Source organism: Maniola hyperantus, chromosome 12, assembly GCF_902806685.2.
Source record: "Maniola hyperantus chromosome 12, iAphHyp1.2, whole genome shotgun sequence".
Lineage (NCBI taxonomy): Eukaryota > Metazoa > Arthropoda > Insecta > Lepidoptera > Nymphalidae > Maniola > Maniola hyperantus.
Window position 1 is genome coordinate 9,480,578 of NC_048547.1, and position 19,145 is coordinate 9,499,722.

The 19,145-nt window shown below is 36.4% G+C and overlaps 2 protein-coding genes across 2 annotated transcripts; both read right to left on the bottom strand.

The window, feature by feature from the left end:
- Positions 1 to 1,800: 1,800 nt before the first annotated feature.
- On the bottom strand, positions 1,801 to 10,002 carry LOC117986941 (pyruvate kinase-like). Its single transcript, XM_034973898.2, has 9 exons — positions 9,936 to 10,002; positions 8,681 to 8,813; positions 7,655 to 7,878; positions 7,044 to 7,373; positions 6,344 to 6,490; positions 4,891 to 4,992; positions 4,102 to 4,347; positions 2,879 to 3,101; positions 1,801 to 2,030 (listed from the first exon to the last, which is right to left on the bottom strand). The coding sequence occupies exons 1-9, from the start codon at positions 9,972 to 9,974 to the stop codon at positions 1,846 to 1,848; spliced, it is 1,629 nt and encodes a 542-aa protein (XP_034829789.1). The 5' UTR covers positions 9,975 to 10,002; the 3' UTR covers positions 1,801 to 1,845.
- A 678-nt stretch (positions 10,003 to 10,680) lies between these two features.
- Positions 10,681 to 17,943, bottom strand: LOC117987215 (uncharacterized). Its single transcript, XM_069502378.1, has 9 exons — positions 17,829 to 17,943; positions 16,896 to 17,122; positions 15,771 to 16,104; positions 15,360 to 15,505; positions 15,145 to 15,255; positions 14,223 to 14,462; positions 13,313 to 13,541; positions 11,826 to 12,015; positions 10,681 to 10,739 (listed from the first exon to the last, which is right to left on the bottom strand). Exons 1-9 carry the CDS (start codon positions 17,941 to 17,943, stop codon positions 10,703 to 10,705), a joined length of 1,629 nt encoding a protein of 542 aa, XP_069358479.1. The 3' UTR covers positions 10,681 to 10,702.
- Between the last annotated feature and the right edge of the window lie 1,202 nt (positions 17,944 to 19,145).

Below are 19,145 nucleotides of genomic sequence, written 5' to 3' on the forward strand. Positions count from 1 at the left end.
GTCTAAATAAAAAGTGTTATTTCCCTAGAACCCTTCGTGTGCGAGACCGACTCGCACTTAATGGATTTTTTTAATAAAAGTAGCTTTAAATTTTTTTCAGTGTTCGTGTAAATATTAACAGCAATTTAATAAATGAAATGGACTAATAAAGATCTCAGTAGGCGTTAACCATTTTGAGGCACCAACCAATCACAAACATGTTTTCCAAAAACATTTAAAATTTAATTCGAAAATGTTCCAAAAAAGATTCGAAACTCAATTCAAAAACATATGGAGCTTCGTTTAAGATGGTTAACGCCACAGGTTAACGCGCAATGAGATTTTCGTCACTTTCATTTGTATTGGATTACGTAACAGAGTGAGCCCTACACTATCTTCTTTTCGTGAGTAGAGTATAATACTCGTACATCATAACTCTCCCTATCAAAAATAGAGATCTAATATTTTTTTTAAGAATTTTGACGTATTATGCAGAACATGAGCAAAGAGAATTTCCAAGCAAAGCCTTAAATCGTCTATCGCATGGAGCCGCAATGGCGACGATACCTTTTGGCGCGGGCCGGGCGGCGCGCCCGCTACGTGCGCCCAGCAATATTGGTCCTCTCTGACACACGGATACCGAGAATTTATTTTAGACCTCACCATTTATCTAAACTGTAAATAAGTGACTGACTGACTGATCTATCAAACTCGGGTTGAGTTCACAAGGTGCTAGAATGGTGACCTCACACAGCGTTGTATCAATATACTCGTAAATCGATTGGCACTTTTCACAATTCATTTATATTGGTGTTCCCAACATTCGTACCAATTTTTAGCCCTATGCGAATTATTGTAACCTTGAATGTCTATTTTGACCGGACTATAATATAATTTATATCCCGTAGTATTGAAATAAGCTTTAGAAATGATGAATTCCCCTGTCTATGATTTAATCTGTCGACAAAATTGAATATCTGTATTTTCTAACAATTCAATAAGATTCGAGAGTTCAATTAATTTGAAATAACAGATCGAGGCTGCAGTATGTGCTTGGTGTGAAGGCGAGGTTACATAAATTCAATTTGAGCACCTCAGAGAGCTCTGCAAATTGCCTCGTCGACCAGCAAGCAGAGTTACCCTTTGATGCCGATCACCGCCATTCCGTCACCCGAACGTTTCGTGAAGCCATTCTAAATCACACTATTTTGTATTTGATCGTAAAATATCGCTACATTTTGAAAGCACGTGGCGCAATAATTTGGGCCGGTCACAAAGCTTAGGTAAATTAGGTTATGACTGGGCTTATTAATATTAGACCATTTACTTATTACTCTTGCTTTAATGTTAGTCACATTTTGGATGCTGCATCGATGAAGCGTCATTAATGAAGCGAAGAAGAATTAGTATAGTCTGATAGTATTCAGAGCCATCTATGAAAATTTTATCGAATGTTGCCTGGAAACTTCCTCATTAAATATTATTATTACAAAACAAATATGAGTTACCATAAGGGTAAGCCCACACTGCGAAATTTCGCGAACCGTACGCATTTATAAAAAAAACGTGTGGACGGCTTCATTTGACGAAATTCTGCGGGAGAAATAACGTATAGAAATTTCGCAGTGTGATTTACGCTAATAAATTTACTAAAAGAATATTTTTAACATTTCTGTTAATAATGGGAAAATTTCAATAATTAATATTTATTGTTTGTAAGTAGGTACATACTCATAGTACAAACTTTGAGGTGCAAAATTAAGAATAGGTATATCATTCAATCAATCAGTGTACCTATATATTTTTGGTAGGATTCATAAGTTCCAAATCTTCTGACGGCTAACCCATGGGTACGATGAAAGTATCTTAACTTGCAGTGTCCGCAGGAGCATACGTAATCCTCATGGTGTTGGTATGGCCAGACTCTGGTTTCCAGCCGGATATGACTACTAAAGGATCGCCAGTCCTTACAAAACCCTGCTCCATGGCCCAAAATATACAGAAGTTCACGCGGCTAGCCACATCCATGTGCCAGTCTGAAGCTGGCTCGGCTGATGAAGACGTGAAAATAAGTAACAGTTATTATCATTAATCCATATTAATATAATATCAATCCGCATTTGATCAGCGTGGTGGCCTATGGCCAAACCCTTCTCCATCAAAGAGGAGACCCGTGCGCAGTAGAGAACTACGTGGGTCGATGATGATGATGATTAATATTAAAAATGTGAAAGTGAGTCTGTCTGTTCCTCTTTCACAGCCTATCCATTTAACCAATTTTGTCAATTTTATACAGAAATAGCTTGCATCCCGGAGACAGACAAGGCTATTTTTTATCCCAGAAAATCAAAGAGTTCCCACGGGATTTTTCAAAAGCTTAATCCACGCGGACGTATCACTGGCACCATCTAGCCTGTTATCCAAACTAGCTACTATTATAAATGCAAAAATATATTGTGTCTTTCAGAAGCGGATAGCTCGTGACTGCAAGCTTTTCACGGGCTATCCGCTTAACCGATTTTGAGATACAAGAAGTCGGTTAAAAATAGCTTGCATTACAAGTTATCCCAAGACTGCAACCTCACCTGGTGGTAAGTGATGATGCAGTCTAAGATGGTAACGGGCTAACCTGGAAGGGGTATCGAAGTTTTATTAAACCCTTTGGTTTCTACACGGCATCGTACCGGAACGCTAAATCGCTTGGTGGCACGGCTTTGCCGGTATGGTGGTAACCAGCCACGGCCGAAGCCTCCCACCAGACTGAATTTTGTGCTGGAAAATCAAAAAGTTCCCACAGGATTTTTGAAAAACCCAAATCCACCCCAAAAATATCGCTGGCATCATCAGAGATAGATATCGCTTGCATCCTGGAGACGAACACAGGCTAAATTAAACAAACCTTCATAAATTAATGGGATCACTCCTCTCCACAAATGCAACTGTTTGGCCACAGCCGCATATCTGGTGACTGCGATGATGGGACATCGAGGTTTGTACTTCGACAGCACTTGAGCAGATTTCCCCGATGTGGTTACAACGATTATTGCGGCCGCTATAGATCGCTGGGCAGCCATCACAGCTGCTATTGCAGTGCCAGTGATTTGATCACACGGCAAAAGTGTCTGTAAGCCACATTAAAACACAAGTGAATTAACATACAGCCATGTTAAGAAGAGCTGGGTCGTACAGCACATTCACACATTGGTCTTATATTATAGTGTCTATGAATAAGTGCTAGTTAGTGTTATGAAAAGTCTTTCTGTTTCTCTCGCACGTAGCCAAGCTTAGGAGCGTGATAGAGAAAGCTATTGTTTTGTTATTACTACTATTATGAAATGACTTGATTATTTCAACAAAAATTGGATCTGCCAAAACATAAAATCAAGACAACCTCGTAAAAACTTGTATGATGTTTTTTGCTATTTCTTGCATAGTAATAGTAACAGTGTAGGATAAGTAATATTTTTATAAACTAAAATTACTTACATTGACAAAAACACATTTTTAATTATAGTGTAGAAACGATAGATATTTATTACAAAACCAACCGCAACCGTTAAAATAATATAAATATTTTTTTAGAACAAGTTTAACACTAAAATTGCGTTTGTAAGAGTATTCATAAACGTTCTAGCTCTTGTTTACTGACCTATAATATAATCGTTTGATCCTCCATAATTACGGCTTATGTGGTCATAACCATGCAAGCCATCAAGATGGAGAGGTTGCAAGTCACGAGTGCATGTACTGTTGTATTGTCATATTATAAATGAAATTCATGTCTGAATTTACATGAATCAGTTCAGAGATCATTGAAAAATCCGTCACATAACTTTACAAAAAAAAAAGTTAAATTAAATAAAGTTGTTTAAATTGAATGTTACGATATGACGATTATGCTGATTGCATATTGCATATTATGGTACATGGTTCAGCCAATTTCGAATTTTGCTAAAAAAAAGGGGATTGCGTTATTAGAACACATTTCTAGTAGGTATAATCAAAGTTTCAATGCAAGCTTAAATGATTCTACAGTGCAAATGATCCTACTCCTGACTCAGATCTTTTGCTATAAATTCTCGCACATTCTGGCAATACAGTCTTTATAACCACTTAACATACCTTATCGACGAGATCCAAAAACACCTGTTTAGTCCAAATGCACGCTTCTGCTTCCTTGCACGTATTGGCCATGCACTGAACTGTTTTCCCAGGATAGAGGCCCACTGCTGTCTCAGCGGAGAGCATTAAGACGTCTGCTCCATCGAGAATGCAATTCGCTATGTCAAGCAGTTCCGCTCTCAACGGCATTTCATGGTACCGCATACTGCTTAGGAGGTGTGCGCTCACGCAAACTGCTACATTTGCCTGGAAGTTTTGTTAGGTACTTAAACAAATTTATTCTTCATTGACGGAAACTACTACCCAATATTTGCCTACGGAAGTTGATGCTCGGCTAGTTCTGTCACATTACTTAGAAGGTGAATGCGAGCAAATTCATGATCACTTGGCAAGATCTGAGAAAGGGACTCCGCGAAAGTTACCTAAGAATTTGTTCAGACCAAATATAAAACACGCCCATATGAATGCCATTCGTGAATAATATGATAGAGAGAAGACGCGTACGATTGATATTGTGAGCCTCAAAAAAATCAATAATGACTATCTGGCATTTTAATGCCATATGTGCAGATAAAACTATAAATAAAATTAACACTAGGATAGAAGGAAAACAAGAGTGAACAGGCATCTTCTAGGTAAACGCGTCCCATTTTAGGCCACATCATCACTTTCCATCAGGTGTGATTGTGGTCAAGCGTATAGGTACCTATAATGAATAAAATAAAAATAAAAATAAGGTTTAAAAAACCCGGGTTGAGTTTAAGGAGTTTAAAAATAATTTAATATTACTTTATTAGCTCTTGCGATCATATTCTTCTGAGCTATAACTAGTTTCTTCGGAGTTATGTCTGATCCTAACTCTTGTCTAGTTATCATTATGCCATTAGTAACCTGAAAAGATGAAGAGACAATAATCTATAAATGAACCTAAATAGCTCAACGGTTAAAGGAGCGGGCTGAAAACCGAACTGAACGGTCGCTGATTCAAACCCAAACACGTGTTGCACTATTATCGTAGCTACTCCTAGCACAAGCTTTATGCTTAACTAGCTGATGCCCGCGACTTCGTCCGCGTGGAAGTAGGTTTTTTAAAAATCCCGTGGGAACTCTTTGATTTTCCGGGATAAAAAGTAGCCTATGTCACTCTCCAGGTCTTTATCCATGCAAAAAATCACGTCAATCCGTTGCACCGTTTCGACGTGATTGAAGGACAAACCAACAAACCAACAAACAAACACACTTTCGCATTTATAATAAGGGTACTGATTAGAGGGGAAAGGGGAATATTAGTCAGCATGATCAACTTGACTAATATTCTTTTTAAAAAAACAAAAAACAAAAAAAAATATTAAATTAAATTTCGTTTAAATTAAACAACTTATCCTGAATAATAAACATTAAATAAAAACGTGAAAACTTTAATAAAAAAAAATTACAAAAAAAATAAAAACAGACTTCGTTACACAAACACTAAAAATTGAAAAATAATTTAATTTATTACCGAATATATTATGTATACAAGAGTTAATATAGTTCCATAATAATACTTTTTGGTGCCGGTGCCAAATTTAGCTGCGCGAATCGTCTAGACTTCATATTTTTATGGGACTCCACAATGGCACCTCATTGGCACCGACCCCAAAAAATATTATTATGGAACTATATTAACTCTTGTATACATAATATATTCGGTAATAAATTAAATTATTTTTCAATTTTTAGTGTTTGTGTAACGAAGTCGGTTTTTATTTTTTTTGTAAAAAAAATTATTTCACAATTTTTAGTGGCCCCATGGAATTATGCTATGACTGGTTAAAAGTCTACTGTTTACTAAGCTATTACACTGATCGCGAGCAATTTACTCTTATCCGTTGAGGAGTTCCAGTATCTATCTTCAAAGATGTTCATCAGATCTTCACCAAATTGAAATGGGACCAACTTTGAAGTATGCCCTTTCAAACAAAAAAAGAATTTTCAAAATCGGTCTAGGCGTTTTCGAGTAATCGGGGACGATAAAAAAAAAAAAAAAAAAAAAAAGATTCCGACGAATTGAGAACCTCGATTGAGAAAATTCGTTCGAATTTTTTAGAGTATTTAAACATACGGATGCTAATTTACCTTATATTATGTAATAAAGCCACTATTTCCGTAAGAATAAAGTGGATGATACAATAAAGCGATGTTAGTGTACCAATAACAAAACCTTACAAATTGCAGTAGATACCTACTACGTAACACTTACCGACATAATGTCATCGAAGTTTCGAAAACCTTCAATAGTTTGGATGTTAGCGACAATAGCTATTTTCTTTCCCTTCTCTCCCAGTAAGTACCTGAGCTCAGTAATACCATTACTCGAGTTTACAAAAGACGCGACAAGAATGTCCAACTGAAAGAAATGGACGCTTTATTTCATTAACTAAATTTGTCTCTTTATGGACTCCTTTGCGATTACGAAGTCTTGTTAAGAGATTTTGTGGACTTTACTGAATAAGCTATTACTTTTGATAATATCATTAATGCTAGACGTTTGTCGATGAAAAATTTCCTACTCATGATGTTTTAAATAAATTAATTGAACGTTAATCTATACAACGTATATAAATAGACTGATATATTTTATCATCGTGCAGCTCAGACCACTGGGTCTAGAATAGCTAGTAATATAATTAGGTACCTATACCTAAATATAACTTTGAGTTTCTACTTTAATACAGTAATTTTTCTGGGTTACGGAATTTGGTCACAGTACATTATATACAAAGAATAGTGCCTATTTAAATTTGATTTTACATATCTTTACTTTCGCAGCTAGGAATATTTTATGTAGTTAACTTTCCAAACTGCGAAAGACATGTTTTAATTGATCTAGTAGTTTTAGTGTGATGTCGCTCACCAAATAGACTGATATGATTATTTTATTTAAAAACTTCGGTACGAACTTGGTTCTGGACAGCCATATTGATATAAATTTTATCAGTTTCCGTATAATTCGGCATATTAATAGTGACATTCGGTACAAAAACATCCTTAAATGACCCCAGACATCCACCTCTTTCGATTAAGCAAGTTAAAGTTGTCAAAGATATCATTTCAACTTTGAGTGCGATGGTCTCATTATCTATTAGTATATAATCTCCTTTTCTAATTTGTTCAGCGAATTGCATATAGTCAACGTAGACCGCATAAGTTGAACACCTGTCTTTATATGTTTCATCTGTTGTTAGCCGGACTGCTTCTCCCTCTACAAGTTCTACTGTTTCACCATAAACCTGTAATTTTGCATTTGTTTCAGTTTTGTTTATTATCTTAATGAATCTATCTATCCCTATCCTACAGCAAATCAGCACAAAAAATAGGGTACGCTTTTCAATGAACATTCAGTGTTCCACAAAAAAGTTTCAGTGGCAGCCAAGAGGAGCAAACGAAAGCGTATAGAAGGGCAAATTCAACTTGTGAGCAGCAGTAGTTTGGTTGCAAAGGTAATCTCTGGTCTATAAGCTACGAGGTATTTTCTCTGATGCGTGAAATTTTTCGAAAACCTTTTACGTACGTCCGAAATAAAACCAGTCCTTATCTTCTTTCCGGGAAGGCTTGCAGCGATAGCCAATGGATAATTTTTACCAATTCTTGCACTGTAGTTCTTCGCTGCCTGTCGAAGTAACTTTATAGTTTCTTCATGCTCTTCTAAGGTTCCGAACGATAGATTGAGTAGAGCAATATTCATGCCAGCCGCTATCATTTTCTCCATAACTTCTACGTCGTGCGTTGATTTCCCTTAAATATAAAATGACTCAAAAATAAAAATCAAATATTATTATCTATCCTATTCGTATATTGCTTTCAGCTTTGTATGTTTCATATTTGTTGTTTTGAAATGAAATGAAAATTAATAGGCATTTTTCCTTGTTTTGAAAAGCGACATTTCAAACGGTTTTAAAAGCGACACGAGCCTGAACCCGAAATACAACAGGTCGCAATTTACCGATTAATAAGTCGGTAAAGCCGTGTTAGCAAGAGCTGGCAGATATTACACATTCACACATTGCGCTTGTATAGTGACTATGAATAAGCGCAAATGTTATGAAAAGTCTCTATCTCTCTCGTACGCATCCAAGCTTATGAGCGTGACAGATAAGTTATTGTTTTGTTTTTACTACTATAATGAAATACAGCGTGATTATTTTTATACCCATCCGTCAGTCAACCGATAAATGTTTATTTTGAGGTTAAGATAGAATGTTTTCAGAAAAATTTGGATCTGGCAAAAACGTCAAGAGGACAATCTCGTAAAATAGTGTAAAACGATTTCAGCAATTTCACGCATCACAAATAAACAGTGATGGAACTTATCTTATCTTATAAAGGATTTGAAATTATGTTTACAGGGTGCATTAATTATAGCGTAGAAATGATATTTATCTCAAAAGTCGCAGCACACAGAAATAGCTTGGGCGCAACCTCGTTAAAATAATACTAAATCGGTTTTTTTAACATGCTGTATAATAAAGTTGCATTTGTATGAGTACTATGAACGTGCCTGCTCTAGTTAACCGACTTGTTAGTTAATTTTTACTACCCATTGCTGCCATGATTCCAGTGAGACGTTGGCAGGCTGCCGGTGACTTGATGTCGAGCTGTAGCACGTGATCTAACGGAGTGTGCGCCTGAGCTGCTGGCAGTTGCTGTCCGGGTAGATCCATTGCATCAAACTTGAAATAACATCGAAACTTATTATTATACTAGACTAGCAGTTGCCCGCGACTTCGTCCGCGTGGATTTTGGTTTTTTTTAATCTCTAATTTTCCGGGATAAAAAGTAGCCGATGTTCTTCCCCGGGATGGAAGCTAACTCTGTAACAAATTTCACCAAAATCGGTTGAACTGTTGGGCCGTGTAAAGCCAGCAGACAGACAGACAGACAGACAGACGGTGAGACAGACACACACTTTCGCATTTATAATATTAGTATGGATTAAACTTATCGCTTAGAAAACTCAGAGAGACTTAGAAAATAGAGAGTAATTTAGAAAAGAATTACCTAATTTGAGTTATCGAATGGCTATTGGACGTCTCTCCACATTTAAACACTGAAATCGATGTAGTTTTTTTTTAATTCAGATGCAAGTTAGCCCTTGACTTAGCACTTGGAGGTAACTGGTAAGTGATGATGCTGATGGGAGTGGGCTAACTTGGAGGGGTATGGCAGTTATGGCAGTAAGGCATCGTAATTCGTACCGGAACGCTAAATCGCTTAGCGGAACGGCTTTGCCGGTAGGGTGGTAACTAGCCAACGCTGAAGCCCCCCACCAGACAAGAAAGAAAATGTAGTTGAAGAAAAGGCAATTGCCTTGTAAGCACTTACCTACTAAATACCAATTTAAAAAATGTATCATGTAGGTAAGTATTCTCCAAAGACACCGATTCATGCTTTAATTATAATTCGCGACAGGTCGAGATGGCAATCGGGGTATGAGGCGGGGGGATGCCCCGCACACCCGCACGTCATTCGCGTTCGCCCGCACCGGGTTAGCGCGGGGGTGTGTGTGTGGCGTTCCCTCCCCGATTGCCATCTCAACCTGTCGCGTATTATAGGCACCAGCTACTTACTACTAAATTCCAATTTATAAGTTTTATCATGCAAGACCTGACCAGATGCTGACCAGTTAGTTTCGTGGGTTTTCTGCAATAATGGCGAGGTATTTTATTTTTTTTGGTTAAGCTTTAGATAGGTACCTAAGTATTCTCGAAAAACACCCAAGCAGGCTATATTATAGTCCCTCTAATTTGTTTTAATGTTAAATTCTAATGCACTAATGTAAAAAAATATCTTACTTCGTCAAGCTTCTTATCGTTTACTGTTGGCCACACCATGATAAAAATAAACTAATGAGAAAACGTAGGTAGGTACACACAAATAAACACAAAACAAATCGTAATAATACTAAAGCATGACTGAACAATACAATATATTCAAAATACAAAATATTATTTTATCTATCTAATTGTTCAATTTACAATACAAAATTGAATAAAATTGACATGGTACATCAGTAGGACCCATAGACAATAGAATTCTACCACTTAATCTATGGTAAGACCATAGATAATAATATGATAAACCTATGGTTTGGAAGACCTCCTTTACGCAGTGGCGAAAGAAGTTTGAGGTCTTTTATGTGGGAGGCTTCGGCCATGGTAAGTTACCATCCTGCTGGAAACATCGTGTCGCTGAGTGATTTAGTAATGGTTTGGACTTCGGTGATCTTGTAGAAACCATAAAAATTATAATATCACGTAGAAACTGGGGTTCATCGTAGACGGTATAACTCGTCAAGAAGTTCATAAACTGCCAAAAAAGCTCTCCTAGATTAGCCAGATCCCATCTTAATGAACTGCATCGTCACTTACCACCAGAAGTGACTCCATAGTCAAGGGCTTGCTTGTCAAATCAAATAAAAAATCTTAATTTTTTCTCTTTGTCTTATTTACGACTGTACCTGGACCGTCGATAGGAATTAGGCTTGTTCGTAATAAAAAAATTATATGATTGTTTATTAAACTTTACTTCTCCAATATAAAAATAATTATAATTAAAAAAATTACAACAGATAATCGTCTTGATAGTTCTCAGGGCATCTGAAAAAATAAACAGTCATAATAATTCAGATAAATTCGTGGTAAATATGGGGTCGCTATATTCAGTAGGTATTCACATATACTTAGGTATACCTGCATTATTTCTGAACATGAATTTATGTAGAAGGTAGTAGGCTAGGCAGGTTACTCAAAACGAAGTTTGGGTGCTTAGAAAGTTTACCAAGAATTTTTGCCAGACACTTTTGAGAACATTATGGAGAACTCTCGGGCATGCAGGTTTCATCACGATGTTTTACTTCACTGTTAAAAAGCAAAACTTGATTCAACCCCGGACTTCCAATAGGAGGTCGAAGAATAGGCTATTACCGCATTTCAAATATAAATATATAATAGAGCCTCAATAGCTCAACCAGTAAAGGAGTGGACTGAAAACCGAAAGGTCGACGGTTCAAACCCCGCTCGTTGCACTATTGTCGTACCTACTCCTAGCACGAGCTTGACGCTTAGTTGGAGAGGAAAGGGGAATATTAGTCATTTAACATGGCTAATATTCTTTTTAAAAAAAATGCATGCAAGTTAATAAGTCATACAAGAACTACATTATTTGTACAATGTGGTACAATACTAACAACCTTTATATTAAACTGACCGAGTAAGGCGACGTCTTCGAGTCTAGTTGGGTGAATTTACAGGTTGTCCCTTGGTCTGTCTATCTGTCCGTTATTTTGTCAGTCTTATAATCCATACTTCCATACTAATATTATAAATGCGAAAGTGTGTATGTCTGTTTGTCCGTTTGTCTGTCTGTTTGTCCGTCTGTCTGTCTGTCTGTCTGTCTGTCTGCTAGCCTTTCACGGCCCATCCGTTCAACCGATTTTGACGAAATTTAGAACAGTGATAGATTGCATAACGGGGAAGGACATAGGCTAGGCAAGGCATACTTTTTATCCCGGAAAATTAAAGAGTTCCCACGGGATTCTTAAAACCAAAACTCACGCGGACGAAGTTGCGGGCATCAGCTAGTAAGTAATAATAATTAATTTTGATTCCATAGACGATCTTTTGTCCGTAGTTTTTAATTAAGTTTCCTATAGGGATTATATGAGTAATATATTGTCAACTCACTCAACCAAAGATTTCTTCATGATGCTAACTTTCCAGATACTGAGCGAGTCGCAGAAAGAACTGGTATCTGATCCTCTTTGCAAAGTTATGTAAGTGTCACCGTATACAAGCCAACTTCTTTTAACTGCGTATTCGAGAGCAAAGGAAATACGATCTTCGAGACTTAGGTACCAGTTATTATGTTGCAAACCTTCCCAAACAAAATCATTTATAATTATATGTAGCGTAAATATGAAAAAAAATTAAAAATTACAGTACATTTTTAAAAGTGAAAAAGTGATGACGACTTAGATATAATAAGTTTAAAGATTAAAAACTAAAATTCCAATACTATTAGGTACAATCTTAATATATAAAAGGAAAAGGTGACTGACTGACTGACTGATCTATCAACGCACAGCTCAAACTACTGGACGGATCGGGCTGAAATTTGGCATGCAGATAGCTATTACGACGTAGGCATCCGCTAAGAAAGGATTTTTGAAAATTCAACCCCTAAGGGGGTGAAATAGGGGTTTGAAATTTGTGTAGTCCACGCGGACGAAGTCGCGAACATAAGCTAGTTATTCATAATATCATAAGATGATAATATTAAGTACTAGATGATGCCCGCGACTTCATCCGCGTGAATTTAGGTTCCTTAAAAATCACGTAGGAATCCCCTTTGATATCCCGGGATAAAAAAATATCCCAGGTATATCCGGTTCCAGGATGCAAGCTAAGTACTTAAAGTATTGTACATTGACCTAAATCCAGTAGATGAAGTATGTGACACCGATGCAGTGATTTCTGCCCAGCTGGCAATGGCACACTTGAGTGAGACCCATGGAGCTTCGATGTTGATTTCGAGGGGGCCCATTCTGGTGTTAACCTCTAGGGAATTGTAGTTTAAAGGTGCTGTCCCATCGCGATAGGCTTTTAGTGCACTATAGTATGTTGTCGTCTATCCACCATATGGGGGATCTTCCAAACTCGATGCATTCATTTCAACTAGACAACCGTGACTTCATCACAGGATTTAAGTTTTTTCAAGGAACCAAATCCGGAAAAAATATATGTAGGTATGTCCATTGTATGTCCATATAATAGGTATGTGGCCTATGTCCATCTCCAGAATGCAATCTATTCCTGTACCTTTCGTCGAAATCGGTTAAACGGATAGGCCGTGATAAGCTAACAATAAGAAAGACGGACAAATAGACAGACACACTTTCACATTTATTATTTAAGTATGGATAATTTATATTACGCCAACTTTTATTCAAGAACCGATAAAGGTAACCCAATGTGTTGGAATGGCAATGCTGCCCCTGAAAATGCAGGTTTGAGATATCTCCAAATAAGTAGATGGACGTTCCCTCAAGTGACTCGCTATCAGTCGCTGGTACAAGCAGTTTCTATGAAAATCCTTGTAGGAGAAAATCGCGCCTATATATATAGCAGTTGAAACAAGACTTTAGAAAAAATATTCACAAAAATTTACTAACCGTTCGCGTTATACAAAAGAGGAAATACACCTCTATACGAAATGAGATGGCGTGTGACTTGAATGTTAGAGCTAACGGCGATTATAAGAGATGAGGGTCTCATCAATTGGAGTGACCTGAGTGTTCTGCCGCTGACTGTTGGAATGATGATCACTCTAGCGTTAGTCTGATTGGCTACAGTAACGCAAGATATTGCAGTAGCTTCTGCTGCATTTATTGGCATCTTAACCTGGAGCGAATTATTGTACTGATAAAATTTCAATTTTGTACTTATTTACTTTGTTCCAGGTTAATAAATATGATACTATCTACTCTTTTGATGAATAATTAAATTACAAAATGAGCTTACGGACATCAAAAAGTGTCCGTGAAAATATATAATATAAAAATGAATCACTAAATGTGTTGTTCATCGCCAATCTCGAGAACAGCTGAACCGATTTCGCTAATTCTTTTTTTATAATATTCCTTGAAGTACGACGATGGTTCTTACGGAGAGAAAAATTAAAAAAAATTGCCTGAAAAAGAATCGACTGTTAGGCGGTACGAAGTTCGCCGGGGCAGCTAGTAGTATATAATTGTCATTTAGGGGATTTATACTATGACATCTAAGTAAGATGTGTTTTACAATATGTCTCCTACTTTTTGTTTTAAACAAAATAAAGGCGCAGCGACACATTTTTTCTGCCAGATTTTATATGTACCACGTAGTTACCTACGTACCTACCTATTTTGTAACCAACGTGCCATACCGATTCTTTTACTGAATTTACATGTTTAGTAAACAACACAATTTGTAAAATCTTGTTTAAGGGAGTGAGGTGCAAGTCGCTCTTAAGTCAAAGTATTAACAATACATACATAAGTGCTTACTTATTATATCAAAAAATACCTATGTAATAGGAGTTACCTCATCAATTATTCTCCTAAAATTTATCTTGCTGGTAACTAATGGTTCAACAGTGTAGCACAACTTGTTTATGCCATTCAAAACTTCTATAATATTATCTGGACTTGAACATTTTGCAAGCATGAAGCCACTAACTCCGTCCATTATGGCATTTGTCACATCTGATATTTCATTGTTAGTAAAGAAACCAGTTCGGAGAGCGTTATCGAAAACTCCATAAATGTACAAAGATTTACCAGCCTTAATAGTAAAAAAATGATAAATAAATACAACAGTCAAAAAAATTAAGATAATGAAATGTATAGCACCAATAAAACTGCGCCTACGCCGCAACGTCCTAGATCCAGTGGTATAGGCTGATTGCTTCACTGAATCGATAAATTAATAAACTTAATAAGTTAGATTTTTTATCGATATTATAATTAGGTATAGACATAGTTAAGTATTATCATAGTAAAATTTAAAAATTGAATTTGTAATGCATGCGTCTGTGTTAGTAGTTACTAAAATGTATATATAATTAATCTTAATGTAAGTGAACAGTATGTTCTTTTTGAGAATAAATTCTTTAAACCGAAACCGTAATTAGAAAAAAATATTGACTACCACACAAATTACAGCAATATGAAAAATCAACTGCAAAAAAAGTCAAAACCAGTTGTTGCAACGATGTTGGTCAAAAGTAGTTACAACTAAGAAACATTGGTTAAGAATACTGTTGACTAAAACATCAGTTTAAAATGGTTTTTTTTAATCTGATTCCCCAGGCACCACGCAGTCTCATCTGTCTTACCTCTAGACTAGAGTATGGAGTGTTATTTAATGGGCTAAGCCAGAAGATTGCGTGGATGCGGAGTGACATGATTTTGTTCTGGTCCACATTCAACCTAACGTTATACGTAAATTGTCCCTCTTGTCTTACTTGTAAACATTTTCCAGCAATCCATTTTTGAATTTGTGGCATTCGGTATTGTAAAGAGGATTCTACTTCATATGGTAAAAGCAGTCGAGACAATATAATTCCATCGCTTTCCTACATTGCACAGAATCAATTTAATTTTTGAACGAACAATTTAATGTATGAGTATACAAACTTTGAAAATCATATAGTTAGTGAATACCTATTTTTATTTGTACCTTGATTATATCATCAATATTTTCTAGACATTCTTCACTACTTATACCAGCCAGTATTATTGGTCTTCTGACTTTTTTCGACGCTATGTATTTCTTGATAATTTTTATTGTATCAGGATGTCGGGCATAGCATATAAATATAGCATCTATCTATCAACAGAAAATATAATTTTATTAAAGTGTTTACCTGCACTTGATGAAAATGTTACATGCACTAAAAATTATTTAGAAATGTGTTGTCATTTATATAGGCTACTTTTTATCCCGGAAAATTAAAGATGAAGTCGAGAGCATCATCTAGTTTGTTATAACTCAGTATTAAATCGATTTGTCCATAATATAATAAAATTTTAATTATAATAAAATTAATTAATACATAATTGTAATAAATTTTTGATCTGACTTAATTACGTACTTGATTCTTTAAAGCAAATTTCACCATCTCGAAATCTTTTTCGGTTACCAACGGTCCTGAACGTTTTGTGTTTCTTACACATAAATCATTCATACTCGTTAGCTTACCGCCCTTCGTAACGACACATTTTATAGACGTTTCATCAACTACGCTTATACATTTTAAGATAATTTCATCAGCGGCAATAGAAATTTCTGTTCCCACTTTAACATCGTCTGATATCAAAGGATAATCAACAAAAATGTTGTTTTCATTGCATTTGTTAAAATGCGAAATGTTGTGAAATAAAATTAATTCAGTCTTATTTTCAAGGGTGATAAAATCTTTATCCTGAAATAAACACCTATTAGTTTTTGCAAATTATTACACCTAGGTACCTAGTATATTCTATGGTATTATAAAACGTTGTAAGTATAATAATTTGTTAGTTTTATTATTAGTTAAATGTTCTTATATAAATATTGTTAAATTGATAAGAACTAACAATATTTTTTATAACAAGCCTTGTTAAATAATATGACTAATATTCCCCTTTCCCAGCTAGATAAGTTAATGTGCGAAAATGTGTTGCGAGCGAATGTTAAAAAGTGAGAAAGCTATTAATTTTATGTAGGAAAACTCATGGCATTTATGATAAGTCAAGAGTCATGACTCTATCCACCTGTATCGGTTCGGAAAGCAGTTTCAGAGATCGTCAAAATTCTCAGAAGTCATGCCTAGTAGAAAGGCGGCCAAAGCTTGGCGATTGTACGACAATTATTATAGTCTAATAATAAATCCATTGGTGTTGAGTGGAAATGTGGTTTACTATTATTTTAATATCCCTCCTAGTCGAGGGGTCCGGGGTTTAATCCCGGGTAACTTTAGGTAACTTTTCCGAGTTATGTGCGTTTTAAGCAACTAAATATCACTTGATTTAACGGTGAAGAAAAACATCATGAGGAAACTTGAAGCCTGAAAGTTTCTCGTAATGTTCTCAAAGGTGTATGAAGTCTGCCAATCCACTGCCAATACTGTGGCCAAGACCCTTCTCCTTCTCAGTGGAGACCCGGGTTCAGGCAGGCGTGATTTAAGATGATGATTATTTTAAGATAATAAAATAATGTTTCAAATTAACGAACATTTTCCAGTAGACCTGTTTTCACAATGCAAGTTTTCAACGTTATACATGTGGCAACAGGCCAGCTATTCACGTCGTATTTCTCACAGCAGACGAGCGATGCTTTGTTAATTTTGCCAAGGAGACGCATTTTATCTCCCCTGGTGCTGCTTGACATTGTGAATCTAGCTATATTCATACCAGCTTCAAGCATTTTTTGTATGTCAACTGCACTAATTTCGGAATCAGCTGGAAAATCAAAAACAGGTACACTTAAATCATGTCCAACACAGAATTGCTATGTGACTACGAGTACAAAATATGTTATCATAATCATACTATCAGCAGATAGATACCCACTGCTGGATATAGATCTCTTGTAGGGGTATACATTTTATATTATGTACTCATGTAATTAAATAAAGTAAAACAGAAGAAAAATGCCGATTTTAAAATGTCTGATAGGTAATGTAAAAATGCCGATTTCCTTCCCTACTGATTTCGTACGATGACATTATACCATGTTACGTTCATTTACATGTCGTCTATAATTCGTGCCCGGGGATGAGTAGGACAGAAAATACAAAACGCACGCAAGTAGAAGACATTATATCGCACTATTTCTTCACCGTGGTGAGCTGTATAAACTATAAACAACTAGCTGATGCCCGCGACTTCGTACGCGTGCATTTAGGTTTTTAAAAATCCCGTGAGAACTCTTTGTTTTTCCGGGATAAAAATGCCTATGTCCCTTTCCAGGTCTTAAACTATATCCATGCAAAAAATCACGTCGATCCGTTGCTCTGTTGCGACGTGATTGAAGGACAAACCAACAAACCAATAAACCAACAAACCAACAAACAAACACACTTTCACATTTATAATATGGGTACTGATGAGGTTACAAATTAGAAAAAAACTATTTAGCTACCGAAGGGCATATTGGAATTCATACTTAACGTTACAAATACTGGACATCTTCGGTATCTATAAGATGAACTTTTTAATATGTCCGGTGTACTGAAATCTACGTCAGTGAAATTTATGTCCTCTGGTTTCTTGTCCGACATTATATCAATTTCTTATAGTGGTGTGATGTGGAAAATTAAATAATTAGAAAATAAATACGTAATTATGGCATTAACTATAAAATTTTGTTTTTTTTTTTTATTCACCTGAGTAATATAATATCGTTTTCTATTAAAATAGATAATGTTCAATAACTTATAGGTAACATACACTTATAACAATTCCATAAAATTCTCTTTATAAAACATAAAATGTGATTTTAACATGTCGTTAATTTTATGTCAAATTAGGTATCTTTTTTTTTTAATTCTATGATTGATGAATGCTTTACATTTGAATAGGCAGGTTTTAATAACTTTTTTTTTTTTTTTTTTTTTCTCTTTTAATTATTTAATAATTACTTGAAGATGGAAACAAATAAACTATTAATAAACTTAAATCTAAAAAACAAGAAAACAATATTAAATTAAAACTAAAATAAATTAAATTAAATCTAAAACCTCATCGAGACCACCGCAGCGAGGCATTGTACCCAAGATGCTGGCAGCATTACCCCTTTGGATGGCCAAACTAATTCTTTGGCCAAGGTAGCTGCCAGCTCTCGGGTCCCCGGTTGACTCGATAACTCTTTTCGCAATTTCTTCAAAAAGAGCTCGAGCCCCCGGGCCCCACGGCCCCAAGGTCTCCACACCAAAAGGCACGAATACGAAGCTCCCATCGAGGTTTTCATATTTGCGCCTTTTGGCCTGTTCGGCGCTGATGGCCGCTGCACCCGCCATAGAGGAGGTCGCCTGAATGTGGGATGCAGCTAAAGTGTCTACACAAGTTGCATCCCAAACAAGCGACCTGCCCATCTTCCACGGTACGAGCGTCATACCATCAGGTCTCTTGCCATCGCCACGTGCCAAACCAATAGGTTCTAGTACAGCTGGCACATGGGCGGTGGCAAGGGACCTCCGGATGATGTCGTTAAGGGTACTATGGCGGGAGAAGCGACCAGCGCTTCTCGAACAGGAGAGCCCATGGTGGCCGAAGGCGTCAACGCAGTCACCGCAGTGGCAACGGTGAGGCTGGTTTATTGTGGCGCCAAGCCTAAGACCAATCAAAACAGAAAGTGTCGTATGGTCTAACAGAGTGCCCAGGTTGGCAGAGGGAAGAGCATGTAGCCAGTAGCCGGACTCTTTTGCAGAGACAGCGAGAAGACGAGCACGGTCTTTTTTAGAATTTGCGTTTGCTAGTAAAG